We start from the raw sequence: 18316 nt of genomic DNA, 5'->3' as shown, positions 1-18316 counted from the left end.
ATATATATATATATATATATATATATATATATATATATATATATATATATTAGGGTGATAAACTTTTGATTTTTTTTTTCAAGCATTATTTCCTGTAGCACGAATGAAATGAACTTTTGACTATTAATGACTAAAATGACGTTTATTCCATTAAAATATTGGAAAAGGTCACCCACAAACCACTTTGAAATGTTATTTATGTAGGCATTTTTGCATTTTATGTAATTGTATTAACAAAATATATATATATATATATAAAAGTAAGTTTAATTTTGCTTTGAGCATATATTCAGCAAGAGTGCTCAATGAAGTGCCAATACCATCCAGCCATCCAAGCGAAAGAGGGCAATGGATATAAGCGAGGTGTTCGAAGCGGGTAGTTGAGTTTTAATTATCTTATTTTGATGTCAACATTATTATTGCCCTATTTTAATTATTGCGCATTCTCTATAGTTTAAGTATAAAGAGATCCTTGTATTATTTGGTAAGTTACATTTAACTCTTTTGCAAATTATAATTGAGCATATAATATTTTATTAGTGTCTTTCATTTTCTATAATTGTTATTTGCTTCTTTTGAAATAAATTATGTTAACAATAACAGTTCAATTGAAAACTTAATAACAGTTTCTTTAATTTGTTACGTAATTATATTGATGTTAAGGTCTTTCCTATTTCAGTTGCTGAGTAGAAGACAACATGTCGTTCAAGAAGAGCTCTTCTAACACGGAGAAGAACAAGGAAACCCAGACAAAGAACTTAGTCCAGTTTCAAGCCCCATCAAGAAGAGGCAACATGGCAATTTATGAAGCACCCTTGAGCGAACGGAGTCACATGCCCCTGAAAAACCACATCATTGGACACTTCAAATTTCTTGAATCCACTACCAAAGAACGGAGAGAAAGGATCAGTTTAATTGCTGTAGAGCTTAAAGACCTATGGAGCAAAACGTTGAACTTCCCGCATCTATCTGATCAAGCTATTTGTGCAAAACTAGCAAAACTTCTGAAAGACTACGAGCGCTGCAGAAAAAAACAAAAGTTTGATTCATTGAATGAACTGTTTGACATGACCAAGATAAATGGCAAATGGTTGTGCAAAGAGGATGAGAATCTCTACAAACTGCAAATTGAGAGCAAAGGTCAAGTTGGTTATTTGACTGGCAAACCTGCTAGTGCCAATACCATCCAGCCATCCAAGCGAAAGATGGTAATGGAAGCGACTGTATCCACACTTACCAGCTTAGCGCTACCTGATTGTTCTGAAAGTAGCACAGACTCCTCCAAGAACCGTACAGACAGTCCTTGGGAGGTTGACAATGCAGCATCAATGAGCAAAAGAAAGCATAACCCAACAGGCATTGCAAGACGTCTTGTTACATGCTCAAAGCTGTCGTCCTATGGAGCAGCAGTGGTGTGTTGCCAGCTTTCTGATGAGGGCACCCCATGTCAGTCAGCAATCCACAAGGCTATCTACACGAGAGCTGCTCAAGTGAAGAAACACTTGGTGAGCACACTTCATCTGGAGAAGTGGAGCATACACTTTGATTGCAAACACATTGAGGGCTTTGAATATCAGGCTGTGGTCCTCAAGAATGAATCTAAAGAAATAAGGTTGACTGCGCTAAAATTGAAAGATGGGAAAGCTAAACAATCGCAGAAGGACTCCAGGATGTATTAGAGGAGCTCAATCTGTGGGGATCAGTTGTGATGATTGTTGCCGACACAACAAGTGTGAATACCGGCAAGAAGACAGGCGTTGTTGTTCAACTGCAGCAAATGTTCAAAGAGAAAGGTCACCCCAAACCCAAATTCATCAGTTGCCAGCACCATGTTTGATCCCCACCACATTCCTGGTAGTATCACACTCAACTTGTTTCTCCACGCAGCAGCCTTGTTTGTCAAGGTTCGTGTTTCAGAGTTATAGAGTTGAGTGAGGGTTATAACCACAATTAAGTAGCCTCCTCATCTATAGTGGTCTTCTTGGCCTTGGGGAGTTGAATTAACATAAAACAAAAAAATGTGCAAGACTGTGTTCTTCGCGTTGTCATGGACTATGAGCTCCATGGGTCGACTAAATCACCAAACATCGAGTATTTTTTTTGTGCGAGATTTGATGAGCAATTACGATAAATTGAAAGCAGCCTTCAGCAATGGTAAAACTGAGATTAAGGAAACAGGCGGCTGTAGAGATGACTGTGTAAAATCTGTTTATTCATTTCTTACTCAAGGGCTGACCATTGGTTCAGCAGTCAATTGTTCCGCATTGAAGATTTTGAAGAACTATCTGAAGCTCTGAATGACTACCCAAAAGCTCTCAATTGCTTGAAAACCCACTGGAAAATAGATGACTTTCCAATCAACATTGCTCGAAGCAACTAGTGCTGCAAGCGTGCCATCAAAGTTATGCAAGAATGGCATGACTCCTGTCGCATCAAGGACAACCTCCCACTGAGATTCATCCTCTCTAATGACATTATCATGAATATTTGACTTCCTTGTGCATTTGATGATCCTATATGTTGTATGCATGTAACTCTACAGCTTGTGTTCAATTTTGTATCTGCTTACAGTGACTCCAAAAATTTGTCCAAAAACCTAATAAATAAAATTCTTAAGATCATTTTGTGCGCGAGGTTTTTTTATCAAATCACCTTGAATGTAATATTTTATTTAATCTTTAAAATAAAATGAAAGCTCATCAAATTATGATACAGGGAAATGAGGTTGTATAAAAGTCATCACCCTAATATATATATATGTATATATATATATATGTATATATATATATATATATATATATATATATATATATATATATATATATATATATATATATATATATATATATATATATATATATACATATATATATATATATATATATATATATATACATATATATATAGAGAGAGAGAGAAAATATTATGACAATGTGACAATAGTTAAAGATAGGCTGCAGGAGCAGCTACCACTATGTTTACAGTGCATTTTTCCACCTTGTCTGAAAGAGAAAAGGCATCATTGGAAGATCTGCTTCCAATGATGCCTTTTCTCTTTCAGATTTGAAATTTAAAGAGGTAAAGAATAGAAGTAGCAAGCACAATAAAGAGATGCAATTTAAGCAGATACTAGTTTTGCAATGGGTTTGATATATGGTTTCCAAGAAAAATTGGAAGTAAAAGTTAATCGTAGAAGATGAAGGGTAGATGACTCATCAAGTACATTACTGTTCATAAAGGAAGGAAGATCTAGATTATTGCAATAACTATAAGCTGAACAAAAATTGAGCTTTATCTGAGTTAAAGTTCACCAGCCATTGAGAACCATGCTGTAGCAGAAGCAAGATCCTTTTCAAGCTTATTTGCCCCCTCCAAGCAATTAAAGAGTGTTGGCTTCTTACCAAGAAAAAATTAAATGGTAATATCATCAGCAAACAACCCTAACTTAGACATGAGAATTTCTTGGAGATTGTTAATGTAAGTTAAAAAAAGTATAGGACTAAGGATATAACTTTGAGGAACCCCTGAAGTTATAGGAAATGAAAAAGAGTGCTGTCCATCAAATACAAATTTTATACTACGATTGGTAAGGAAGGATTCAATAATCTAAAGATATTACCTGATACACCATAAAAAGGTAGCTTATGGAGAAAACCAGCATGCCAAACTTTATCAAAGGCATTAGAAATGTTGAGAGTGATAGCCTTAACCTCTCCACATCTATCTAATGCGTGATAAAACCTATCAGTTGTCATCATTAGTAGAACTAGAAGATTGAAATCTTTTTAGCTATTAGGTTCAAGATAAGAGATTAAGTTTTTGTTAATTAAAGGCTCAAGAATCTAGCTTATGGTAGTAAGAAGACTAAACGGACGGTAGTTAGATAAGTCAGATTGCTCTCCAGAATTTTTGAAAATAGGGATAACAGGTGTTGCTTTCCAGTAGGCTGGAAAATAAGACTCTTATAAGCACTTGTTAAATAGTTTTGAATGTATAGACAACAGCTCAGGAGAACACTTCTGCAAGACTATAACTGGTATGTTGTCCAGACCACAAGCTGTAGAAGAGTCTAAGCAGGAAATCATTTTAGATACAGAAACTGGAACAAATGTCAAGCAATGTTTGTCAGTTATATTAGGTAGGATGTGATTAATGAAATTAAGAGATGAGATTGATAAAAAGTTCTCAGTAAACAATTCAACTTTGTTTTTAGGTGAAGTAACAAAATTTGAACCATGCAGGAGAGGCGAGGAGAAAATTTGAACCATGCAGGAGAGGCGAGGAGAAAATTTGAACCATGCAGGAGAGGTGAGGAAAAAATTTGAACCATGCAGGAGAGGCGAGGAGAAAATTTGAACCATGCAGGAGAGGTGGAATAACAGATTTGCCCTTATTATAGACACTGATAAAGATTCTCCAGAAGTCTCATGAGCTTAATTTTTAAGATAAAATACAAGATTTTTTGACCTGAGAATAGCAGGCTTTGGTGTTAGACAAAACCTTTTTACAATAGTTTCTAGCAATAGCAAACAGGCGTCTGTTTTCTGGAGAATTGTTTTGGTGAGAATTGTTTTGGTGATAGATATGGCAGTAATGGTTACAATTAGAAATAATGAGAGGAAAACCATGGAGAAGAGTGAGGCTTGGAATCGTTGAGAGGGAATAAAAGATTCCATGCCAGCTTGAATCCAACAAGCACATTTATCAGAAGACAAAAGATTTCTACCCAAATCAACACTAAGATCATAAAATGATACAGCTGAGCTCAAATTAGTTTCACAAGGAGTAATTAGGTTTGGTGAGCTTTGCAAGAGATAAGACTTAACAGAAGAAAAGTTACTTCTAAGACCACAAATATTACTGAATGATAGATTTAGAGAACTTGGTGATGACGATAGTTTTTTGTGTTATAGTTCTTTAAACATTTTTTGTTTTGTTAACGAATTTGACTCAAAGCACAGATAGTACTGAGTACACTATTTGATAGTCCAAGCAATCACCTCATTATTACAAATTAACCCTAAGCCGTAAATATTCAAATTAAAAACAATTTAATTTGAATGTTCAAATTAAGTGAAATTTTGACTTTTATATGGTGACAATAAAAACAACTACTTAGACCTCAAAACATTACCAATTACTGTGATATTCGATTACTATTTTCAAAATAAAGGTTACATAAGTGTTCTACTATGTAATATCAACAATTTTTATTATAATCGTTTTATTGCTGCATGTTTCATTTTCATTTTATAGACAAAAATATTGATTTTCTATTTGAAGCATGGTTTGAATTAGCTTATGCATAGTGTTAATATCTCAACATTTCTTTCTTCGAAAGTGCTCAAAAAAAGTGTAAAACTTAGCAAAAGGTAAAATCAGGTGGCAAAACAAAAAAAAAAAGTTTATGTTTAAAGAATTTTTATTAGCCCTTGAAACCTTCTTAAATACATTGACTTTCAAAATAAAGTGAAAAAATAACTATATAAACCCTTTTTACAATCAAATAGCATTTGATTAAATTGTAAGACATGGTCTTTGATTTTCTCCGCAAGAATATTATTCAAAATAGCTTAAAATACTCCTTTAGTCAAATGCTCTTCAATATTTTTACATGCATTATTAAAATTCACAATTACTAACAGCAGTTAAGCATTTAAATGGTAAATTTTCATCATAAACTGTAAGCTATAATTTTCTGCTTCCTAATAAATCAAATTATGTAGTTTTTTAAAGATGCTCACTTATGCAGCATAGCAATATTTCTTAGTTCTCTCTTAGATTATTGTTTTGTTTATACTGATGAAATCTTTGATGCGGTAGAAGACGGTGTGAAATTTGGGTGTCACCAGTTATTATTAAGTAACACCTTTTGAACTTATTAATTATTTCAGCAAAATCCAGGTAAAGGATAAATCCAAAAGCAAGCTTTTAAATGCTTCAATTATGTGAAGAATGTTGGGAATCGAGTTTGTATTAGCTAGTTCCTAAAGCACATCCACATTTTTAAGAAGCTTCCTGCGTTCATATTCTTCAAACTGCGGCAATGGCACAGTGGTTAGAGCTCTTGCTTTAGGAGCAGGAGATCCAGGTTCAAAACAAACTCTGGACATATTTTCGCGTCACGGTAAGGAAGGCAGCATGAACCTCCTAGTTAAATACACTTCCGCAGTGTTCTGTGACAAGACCGTTAGGTCTTCTTGGGGTACCTTAATAACAAAATTAAAAAATTTAAAAAAAAAACTGGTCCCCATGATACGGGCTCAGTTGAATATGAAGGCCAGCTGGCCACTTAACAGCTTCTATCCAATGACATTGCCAAACAACTTTGCATAAGCAACAACCCTGCCAGGTTGCTGAAAAGACTCCAGGCTAGATTTAATTGAGTGTAGTGTTCGCAAGTTTCTAGATTTGGCAAGACGCTTGGGTTGATGTCACCATGTACAAGGGTGCATAATTGAATGGGTTTGAACACCACAAATTACATTTCCAACTTTCATATCGCAAGCCAAAGTTAGTTTAACTCTGTTTGCATTAATCAGTGACCAGATTTGTTCAATGTTGGAGTGAGTTTCTACAAAATCTTCTGAGACAACAACAAGAACTTGTCTCTTAACTTCAGCAATATTGCCAGTCCTTTGAGTGAGAGGTTCTTTTTGAGGTAGTGAGCTGGTATGAACCCTTAACGCAGTATCAACAATGCTTAGACAAAACTTGAGAAAACCTTTACCACCATCAGAATCTCCTATTCTGTCTGTAATTTTTAAACCACTGCACTTTTCCATTGGTAATTTTTAAAAGTGAAGAAATCACTCAAGCGTTGACCTGCTCTTAAGAAATTTTAGCAAGAGCTAGAGTGGTCGATTTTGAAGCGCTTGATCGTGGTTGGGCACTACTTTGACTTAAAACCAAAACATACATATTTTATTTTTATATTAAACTTTGTTCAGAAAGTTTAAAACTTTCAAATTTTTTGTTTTAAAGTAGTTAGAAACTTGTTTAAAATTAAATTAAAAAATTGTTTAAACCTAAAACCTGGGTCTTTTTTTTATTAGTTTTTTAAGCCAATATTTTGATCCTTTTTTTTGAAACTAAATATTTTATTTAAAAATAAATGATATTTATACAGTTTTGATACACTTTCAGTTATAAAACCTGTTTTCAATATGTGTCATGTTTATAAATTAAAGTATGAAATATAATTTTTTTTAAAAAGAGTATTTTGTTCTATTTTTCTTTTTGGGAGTCTTAACAATATCCCTTGTCTAGTATGTTTTGTATGCTTAATGACTTTGAAAATATGCATGTTTTTATTGGTTGCGCCTGCTTGTTGGTTTATGTACATACATTCATACATACATACATACATACATACATACATACATACATACATACATACATACATACATACATACACACATACATACTATGTATTTTTGTATGTATGTACATACATTCATAAATATATTATACATTATATTTATGTATGTATATACATACATACATACATACATACATACATAAATTTAAATAAATTCATTATAGGATGGAGTTTGTGTTTTTTACGTGAAAGGTTACCAAACATCAAGTTGGGATTGGATTGGTTTGTATCCTGTGAGTTTCTACTTTTTCATTTTTACCATATAGTTTTTCTTTCATAACTTCTTTCAATTTTTAGTTTATAAATTTTTCAATTTATATAACTTTATATAAATTATATAAATATAACTTTATATAAATATAACTTTATATAAATTATAAAATATAATTATATTATATACAAAAAAAATTAAGCAGACTAAATATATTTAGTTGAGCATTTAGGAACATTTAACAATATTACTTATGTGTGTATTAGGGCAATTCCACCCAGAAAAGTTTTTTGAAAACAAAAATAGTTTTAAAAATCTATAAAACTGATTCAGACTTTGACATGTAAAAACTGACAAAATTGGTGATAATTGTGCAAACATACTTTTATAATTGAAATTTGAATATGTTGCAAAAATTGGCTAAAATGTAAAGAATTAGTATAAATATAAAAGCTTAAGTGTTTTTGGATGTTACCAATAAAATATGAGTCTGATAGAGGCACTAAAAGAGACTAACTCTCAGATCAATACATTGTAAAAAAGTGCAAACTTTATGAAGTTTATGGCATTGATCGAATAAAAATAAAACCTCAGTTTAAGAATTTTTTAATTATCAATTAGTTTATAATTTACTTGGATAAAATAATTGGTTTTTTTAATATTTCTGTGATTTTCTTTTCTACTCTGGTCTTTAGTAAGAATAAAGTTATGCCTTTTTTTGAGACAATAAACTAGCTTAGATGCTTCAGTTACAGACTTTACAGCATGTTCAATTGATTGAGATTTGTTAGGAAGATATGTAAGTGGCTCCAGATTCTTTTGTGTTCATCAGGCCAATTGATGAAAAACTAATTCTAGTAAGAAGTTTTATCTCAATTTGACTTTTATTAGGTCATTCCAACACTTACAAAGTCAATTTTCATAATTGATTTGGGTTTTTTTTATCTTAGGAATAAATTTTTTATTTTCTTTATTTTTATCTATTGAACACGGCTTGTTTCTCAAACTTGTGTTATTTTAGGTTATGCAAATTAAAATTGAATTTTTTTTCTTAAAAAAAAAAACATTGCTACCATTATGGTGGTTTGTTATGTTGTTTCAGATACGGTCAACTATCTTTGTATGCTTTGCACTAGCTTTAATTTTACATAAAAATTTTTACGAACCAAATAAATATTTTTGCATTAAGGGTGTTCTGATTGTTTTCTTTTTTAGATTTTTATTAATTTTTTCAGTTTGCCAGTTATTTTTTAAAATAACAAAGTTATTCATAAATCCAAGTAAGGATTCAAAGTTACACTTGCATTTTGGGTAACCTTGAATACTATTAAACTGAATATCAATTTTATTTTTTTATCCAAAAAAATTGTTTAGATTTCTTTGCTTAGCTTTAAAACAATTTTTAAATACATCTAATAATATTTCGACAATAAACATACAAGTTATTCAATAAAATAATGTGAATCACTAAATAAACTTGTTGATCAAATTTTAAGGTTATGAAAGAAAAAGTTTCAAAGACATAATTCTCTACTCATAAACATCATTTACTATAAAAAAAAAATTACAATAATTAAGGTTTACAAAAAATCAAAGTTATATTATCTGGAATGTGAATAAAATTAATATCCCCTCTCTGCAACCATGTCTCATTTATTTTCCTCTCTGCAACCATGTCTTATTTATTTTCCTCTCTGCAACCATGTCTCATTTATTTTCTTCTCTGCAACCATGTCTTATTTATTTTCCTCTCTGCAACCATGTCTCATTTATTTACCTCTCTGCAACCATGTCTCATTTATTTTCCTCTCTGCAACCATGTCTCGTTTATTTTCCTCTCTGCAACTATGTCTCATTTATTTTCTTCTCTGCAACCATGTCTTATTTATTTTCCTCTCTGCAACCATGTCTCATTTATTTTCTTCTCTGCAACCATGTCTTATTTATTTTCCTCTCTGCAACCATGTCTCATTTATTTACCTCTCTGCAACCATGTCTCATTTATTTTCCTCTCTGCAACCATGTCTCGTTTATTTTCCTCTCTGCAACTATGTCTCATTTATTTTCTTCTCTGCAACCATGTCTTATTTATTTTCCTCTCTGCAACCATGTCTCATTTATTTTATACACACTCTCATCAATTGAAAAAAAGTTTGGAATGCTTCCAAAAAAATGATCAGCAATTTTAATTTTTTTGACTTGGCCAGGGTATAAGCTCCCTCATGCTCGATTAGACAAAATGATTTTTTTTTTTGATGTTAGTAAATGTCATAAGTACTCTGTTCTGAGACACAGATTTTTTCAATATTATCATTGTCTCTTTCAACTTAGAAAATCACAATCAACTTGGATTTGTTCATATTATTATTATTATTATTATTATTATTATTATTATTATTATTATTAACCTGTTTACAGCTATTTAAAATCATTATAAAAAATAGTACATAAACTTCATATTATTTTTACAAACTTTTTTTTTAAAAAAATCTTCAAGACTTGAATCTTCAATTCCTTCCTGTCAAGCTATTTAAATTCATTTGGCAATTTGTTGTACAATTTTATCCCATTGCAAAAGATAGGCTTTTGTCCGCTTTTTTTGTTCTGGATTTTTAAGTGATAATTATTTGTATTTCTTGTAAAATAATTGTGTTTTGACAACTATATATAATTAATATACGTCAGAACCTATTAAAACTAGGATCAATAGTAAATTAAGGAACTTTTTCAAAAGATTTTAACTAAATTCATGTTAATGCCAATGAGCGGAATTGATCTAATGACTCCAAAATGGTATTCTTTAGATTCACTATTACGGGTAGTAAAAGTTTTGAAAATTATATAAAAAAAAGAAAAGTTTCTTTAAATATTAAAAAACCTGAAGCAAAAAAAATTATACCATCTAAAGCTCTTGTTTGGACATAATACACTGATAAAACCATGCTAATTCCAAATAAAAGAATTGAATAATTTGTAAATCGCATTAACTACATTGAGTAGTCAGATACATAGCAATTCTTATATGATAGCCAGTCATCTAAGCAATTTTGGGTGCAGTATAGCTAATGTGTTTTGAAAAATTCAAATTGCAGTCAATTTTAATACCCAGATATTTACTTACACTTACAATTTTAATACTCAGGTATTAACATACACACTCATTGAAAATAGCTACTTCATTTTCCAGTTTGACACATCTGTTAGGATATTTTTCAATGATACTTTAACATTTTACCTTGGAACTTATAATCAACATACTCATTGACTTACTAGCATTTGGTTTCAATCCATTTTGAATAAACCAGAAACTAAGTACTTCCAATTCATCATATAACTTTATCATCAACTCTTCATAATTTTTACCTTCAATGTAGATTAATGTGTCATTTGCAAAGAGATTAATGTTAACATATCGGGTAGCACTGCCAAAATCATTCATGTATATTATAAATAACAAGTGCCCTAGTACTGATCCTTGGGGCACACCTATCTCACAGGGTAACTCAGTTGATAACTGATCTCCAATTCTTACTCTTTGAGTTCTTCCTGTTAAGTAGCTTATAATCCATTGGAGTACTACTCCTCCCACTTTGTAGCATTTTAATTTTTCAATTAATATTTTTCTATTGATTGTTTCAAATGCTTTCTTTATGTCTAGCATAACTGCAATGATGAACATACTGCTATCAATTGCTGCCCTCTATTTTGAAATAAGTAGTTGAACTGCTGTTTCAGTAGAGTGATTTTTTCGGAAGCCAAATTGATCTTTATTAAGTAGTGTATTTTCTTCAAAATAAGTAGACAACTGCATATGTACACATAATTCAAGAACTTTTTCATACACTGCTAACATATTTAGTGGTCTCATGTCTTGTGGTAATTTGGGTGATGTCAACTTTCTGTATGGGTATTATAGTGGATCTTTTCCAAGTTTTAGGTGCAAAACCTGTTTTTAAAGATAGATTAATTATTCTCAGCAAATTTAAACCAATGGCTGGATATAATTTTTTTTTAATTGGTACATTCATATCTTCACGCATACTTTTTTTATCTTTAAGGTCACTTACTATTTTGTCAATTTAATATTTAGAAATTTCTTTAAATTCATTCATTCCATTAACATGTTGTGATGTTTCAATCATTCCACTAACATGCTGTGATGTTTCATTTATTCCACTAACATGCTGTGATGTTTCATTCCTTCCACTAACATGTTGTGATGTTTCATTTATTCCACTAACATGCTGTGATGTTTCATTCATTCCACTAACATGTTGTGATGTTTTGATATGAGCAACAGCTATGAACTATGTTTAATTTTGTTATCGATTTTTTATTATCTAGAATACTCTGAATGAGAAATTCATTATATTTATCAGCAATCAATTTTTCATTTAAATCATGTCATAAGTCATTTCATTAAATGTCACAAATCATTATGTTGAGTCACAATAAACTCTTTTATAGCATAACCATGATCTTCGAAAGCATATGCATTGTAGTCGTTTACTTTTTCCAATGAAACAACTGCATGATTTTTAGACATGCAAAGCTTATGTCTAAGTATTCAATAAATTGCTCATTGTCCCCAATAATCATGCGAAACATGTGTTTCCTTGAATTACTATCAGGTATTTTTTCTTTCAACAACAGATATCTGTCAAGATAAAGCTAACACCATTTTCAACCTGGTTGGCAATCTTTAAACTTTTGTCTTGTTTTTTCTTCTATCATCCTGAGAGATTTTAAAAAAACTTTTTAATTCATTAACTACAAATGATATTCCTTTTAACGCCTATTGGTATTCCTTTTATACTTATGTAAAGTCAGTGATTTTTAAAACAATATTCCTAATCAATACTAAAGACAATATGGTAGCGCACTGATTTACAGTGTTTATTTTTTAATTTATAGAATAATGTTGTTTTGGATACTTCAAAAAATTTAGAAGCCTCAACAATCAACGTTTTTTCCAATTTAGTTTTCGCTAATTACCTCTTGCTATTATTAATAATAATTAGTTTATTAATAACATATTAACCAAAGTTATAAAAACAGCCATTATTAAATAAATATTAAAAATTAAAATATCATTGTTAACAATATTTGTTTTAATTACTACAGTAAAAAAAAAAATATTTATTATGTATTATTGCAATGTTACCCAGACAACAAGAAAAACATTTTTGGGTACAATTGAATATTTAAAGTTACCCTGATTTTGGTTATATTTTAGCTAAGCGGAAATATATATCCTTTTTTTAGCAAAAAAAATGTAAATTCATATTATTTTGAATTTTTGTCAAAATGGTCAAATATTTTAATAAAATACAAAAAATCTTATCTGATATTCACATTTAAATTGAAAACACACGATGTTATCACTGCTTTTGACTGTATCACTGCAATAGGTAAAAAACAATTTTGGCAAATAAAATTTATTTAACTTAAAACTTCTGTAAATAAAAGTAGTTTATCATATTTTTCGTTGGTTTAGGAACAACCAAAAAAATTACCAAAGAAAAAAAAAAATTTGGAAACATACAGATTTTATTCAATGTTATCCGCAAATTCAATATTACCCAAAATGATGACTGTATGAAAAAGTTTATTTTACCGTTTCACACATCGAGCTATAAACATAATTAGTTCAGCTTTTAATATCTATTTATTTTGAATATCTATTTATTTTGAATATCTATTTATTTTGAATATCTATTTATTTTGAATATCTATTTATTTTGAATATCTATTTATTTTGAATATCTATTTATTTTGAATATCTATTTATTTTGAATATCTATTTATTTTGATTATCTATTTATTTTGAATATCAATTTATTTTGAATATTTATTTATTTTGAGTATCTATTTATTTTGAATATCTATTTATTTTGAATATCTATTTTGAATATCTATTTTGAATATCTATTTATTTTGAATATCTATTTATTTTGAATATCTATTTGTTTTGAATAGAAAAAACACCTAAAATACCTTTCCCTAATCAGTTTACAATTTTAATTAAAAAATAGTTACACCATTGTTCTTAGTTTTATTCACAGAATTTTCCCCATCTATACCAGTTTATTTATTTGTATATTTTTATCCATCTATACTTGATGGATAAAAATATATAAATTTAAAATATATATATATATTTTTTTATATAACTTTCTAAATTTTAAAATATTATATAGTAATAAGACATTTTATATTTTTGCACAAAAGAAATTATGCTAACTAAATATATTTAGTTAAACATTTAGGAACATTTAAAAATATTACTTACACTGCCGCTCACGGAAGTTAGGACAGTGGAGATTTTTTCGAAAAAGCAAAATTAATATATAATTGCGTTATAGAATTTTTAATTTATATTAATAAAAATTATATTTTTTATACATTTTCAATATAAAATATATTATTAGTCAGTTTTATGTAATAAAAATGTACAAAAACCATTATAATAATTAAATTTTTTTTTTGTCAAAAAACCACCCTTTGATTTAATAACTGCTTTAACTATTCTCGGCATTCTTTCAATTAATTTTCTAATTGTTTCTTTTTGAATATTATTCCATTCCTGTTCTATAATGTTCCATAAATGAGATTTTGATGTTGGACATACAGTTCTAATTTTTCTATCCAGTTCATCCAGTAACTCAATGGGGTTGAGGTCTGGGCTTTGGGTCATTACACGTAATACATTTTCAGCTTTTTTTGATTCTAAATAATTTCTACATAATAATGCAGTATATTTAGGGTCATTATCATGCATCAGAATAAAATTATCTCCGATTAATCGAAGTCCTGAAGTGATTGCACTTGTTTCCAGGATATCTCTATAATGTTCTGCTCTCATTATACCATCGATTTTATGCAAATATCCCACTCCATCCAGAGAGAAACATCCCCAAACTATCACAGAGCCTTCACCATGTTTTACTGTTGGAACCAGACATTGAGTTAGCATTTTTTCTTCAGCAGATCTTCTAACATAAACTCTTCGCTTATTTCCGAAAACTTCAAATTTTGACTCATCGGTCCAGAGTACTTGTTTCATTCATCCATCGTCCAATTTTTGTGGAGCTGTGCCCAATGGAATCTCTTCTGTCGATTAACTTTTCGTAAATATGGTTTTCGGATGCAACACGACCATGCAAATTAGCTTTTTACAATCTTCGTTTGATTGTACTGACAGAAACTTTTTTTTCTCGATCACAGTTGAAAATAGCTGTTATTTGTGGAGCAGTTAACATTCGATTACGCTTACTGATGATTTTTATACGTCAGTCATCAGTTTTTGTTGTTATGCGAGAAGGACCTGGACGATTTCTGTCTTCCAAACTTCCAGGTTCTCGATATCGACAAATCGTATAGCTAACTGTTGATTTACTCAGATTTAATTTCTCAGCTATTTTTCTAACTGTATAGACTTCTTGAAGCAAAGTGAGTATTGCTGTCCTTTTTTCAACACTTATTGGCTTACTTTTAGGCATATTTTTTTCAATATTTTAAATTTACACTAAAAAAATAATTTTTAATTTTACCTTTGAACTTCTGCACTTGAAAATTTTAAAACACTAACACAAAATACACAAAATATCTGCAAAAACACAGTAAACAATAGAAATACTTGTTAAATGACAAACTTAAAAGATTTGAGTTGATAATGTAAAATACAGATTTATACGTGACCTTTAATATGTTTCTGCGTTCTCTGTTTATTTATTTAAAATGATAAGACTTTTACTTGTGAGTACAATTTATGTTATTTTAAATGTTAGTTATTTTAATTTATTTACATTAAAATAACTTAATTTAGAATTTTTTTTATACAAATTTTATTTAACTTGATTTATTTTTATATAAACATAAATTTTACTAATATAAGTAAATAATTTTATAACGTAATTACATTTTAATATTGTTCTTTTGAAAAAATATTTTTTGTCCTAACTTCCGTGAGCGGCAGTGTATGTGTGTGTGTGTGTGTATACGCACACACATACCACAATTATTTTATAAAAAAACAATAAAAAAAATCATATATAAAAACGATAAAAAAAATCATATATAAAAAACTTTTTAAAAACGCATATTTTTTATTTTTAGTTGAAAAATATCATTTTCTAGGCAGTAAAATCTGATATAATTTTTTTTTTTTATAAAATGATTGTTATTTTTGAATTTTGAATAACCAGCGATAAAGCTTTTGATGACTTGATTTTTGTGCTTTTGCGTGTGTAATGCCAAAAAATAATAATTAAGTTTGTTAATTATTATTTTCTGTTAATTAGTGAAATAAATATAATTAATCCTATATTTATTTCACCATTTTTTCACATTTGGATATAAGTATTTCTAACATGTATTCAAGTGACATTTTTATTTACTGTATAAATATATCTTTTGCGAGGTAATATTACCTCGCAAAGGTTGAGGAGGTTGCATTTTTTTACCACTACCAATTTTATATGTGATAAATAGAATAATAGGTGTAATTAAGTAAAAGTATATCGGCTTATTTTTCCCCATTTTTAATCGCGATCATGCCCAAAATAACTTTGCCTGCATTTGTTTAAAATTTTACAAAGATGAGTTTAATACACCATTCATTAAACAAACCTTTCTTTTTTAAAAGATTGATTTTAAAAGTCCACAAGACTATTATACTTATGAGTGGTCAGTGTCTGGTGTCGATGAAACAGGAGAAGACGGCTGCATGGTTTTGTTTGATGATGTTCCTGATATACCTGGTTATTATATTTTCGGATACTGGAGCAGAAAGTTAGAGTGTATACTTGGATTAAGCGAACCTTTTGAGGTAATGCTTTTTAAATCTGTATACCTTTTGATACATCTAACTAAAGTAGATGAAGTTAATATTTAACAATAGTTAAGATAATTATAAGTCAATGTATTTTTTACAGGTTACGCCATTATCAGATCCTCAAGAGATCACTGTAGAAGCTCCAGCTCAAGAAGGGGAAAATGTGTAATTTTCTTTTTCAACAGATTTGATATTTCATAAGTTGTTGAATTTTTAAGTTACTGTCATATTTATTTAGCAATCTAGTTTCTTTTTTTAATTATTTTATTGAAATTTTTTCGCAAACATCAATGATATTTATGGAGTAATATTTTGAAAATATATATGAAAATACTTATTGTATTAATATTATAGTTGTTTAAAATTTTCGAAAATCATAAAGTTTTTTTAATGCAAAAAATCTTTTCTTTTTTTTTTAATTTTTTTAATTTCTTTTTTTTTATTTCTTTCTTTTTTACATTATTTTATCATCTAAAACATTTCCCCTAACATAAAAATTTCAATCGTTGATAATTTTAAGTCAATATTTGGAACTTTGGAATTCATGAAATTGTGTATAAATATAAAGATAATTTACGACATTATAAATATAACATTTCAAAAAATGCATAATATGTATAAATATGAAATAAATTTTTAATTGATTTTTTTACATATTGAATGAATGTTGAATAATTGCAAACATTCAAAAAAAAAACTATTTATTTATGTTGATTGTTCGTTGCGGCTGCTCTTTTTTTTTATAAATATACGATGCTGCATAGAATGACGTCATACTATAAGTTAACAAATCCCAAATGTGAATAACTTTTTATTTATTTTTATTTGGGAACTTGTAAAATTACTATCATTGAGACCTGTCGAGTTTTTAGCATAGTTAATGTTTAGAGAATCTCGTTTGTGTGACGTCCTTCGTGGATCTTTTTAGTATAGTAACGTGGCTTTTTTAATTTCTGATGGACTTAACCAAAGTAGAATTTATAAATGTATATTGTGGAATTTTGTTAATTTGGTATATTATATAAAATTTATTTTGTACTGTGTGGGTTATATATTGGTTTTTTTATTTAAGAAAAGATTAACGAATTAATAGATTAAAATTTTCAATTAAATAATTGTTATGCATCATTCTGAAATATGCTAATAATCCGAGAACCATTAAATTTTTTTATTATTGCATTATTTTTTACAATTGCATGAATATCTTTGCAAGACTTTTTTAATAAAGCCATCTTCTAGAAAAATTACCGAAGTGTTTATCAAATAAAGTTCAAGACACTTTTAGTGCGTTGGTAACTTGACAGTTATCGTAACTGTGCAGCATGGAGTCTCGGTTTGTTAAGTCGTACGCATGTCAAAAAATCTTTAGAGTCTGAAATAGCTGCTATTTGTATTGCTGGCAGTTTTTTATTTTTGTGATGCTCGCGAACACTTTCTGAGTGAAGGTCTGAAGAACCTTTAACAGGAATACTCCGCTTTGGTTTAAGATCACTAAACTTAGAAAACCTAATCTCGACATCAAAAGAAATTTTAATAAAGTGCGGCTAATATTAACTAATGACATTGTCATAAAATGCAAATTAATTTGAACTTTTTGTCCCGAGAAAATGGTAGTACACAAATAGACGATCAGATGAATTCCAAAATAAAGTTATTACGTCCGTGAGGGAAAATTTGATTTTTATTTTTTAATGACAATCAAAAATTTCGAATATTTTTAATAATTTCGAGTTTAAAAATTGCTTTTAAAAACTGCATTGTGATTTTATTGAAATATAAGGTCTTTTGTTCTGAATTTAGTTTCAATAAAAATTAAACACACAAAAAATGCTTGGAAATAGTAATAGTACAGTTTCAATCTTTAAGTGCTGACCAAGCTTACTTTGTT

General features: G+C 29.1%; 1 protein-coding gene across 1 annotated transcript in view; it reads left to right on the top strand.

Moving 5' to 3' along the window:
• Positions 1-17515, top strand: part of LOC101240090 (phosphatidylinositol 4,5-bisphosphate 5-phosphatase A) — a 62541-nt gene extending 45026 nt beyond the window's left edge. The window contains exons 11-13 of the mRNA XM_065807480.1: positions 7546-7614; positions 16240-16422; positions 16529-17515. Of these exons, the coding sequence (XP_065663552.1) occupies positions 7546-7614; positions 16240-16422; positions 16529-16597 (321 nt within the window). The 3' untranslated portion in view covers positions 16598-17515. The remainder of the gene's footprint in view (positions 1-7545; positions 7615-16239; positions 16423-16528) is intronic.
• Positions 17516-18316: the final 801 nt, after the last annotated feature.

This window comes from Hydra vulgaris, chromosome 10 (assembly GCF_038396675.1).
Source record: "Hydra vulgaris chromosome 10, alternate assembly HydraT2T_AEP".
Classification (NCBI taxonomy): Eukaryota; Metazoa; Cnidaria; class Hydrozoa; order Anthoathecata; family Hydridae; genus Hydra; species Hydra vulgaris.
This window is presented reverse-complemented; position numbering and strand designations above follow the sequence as displayed.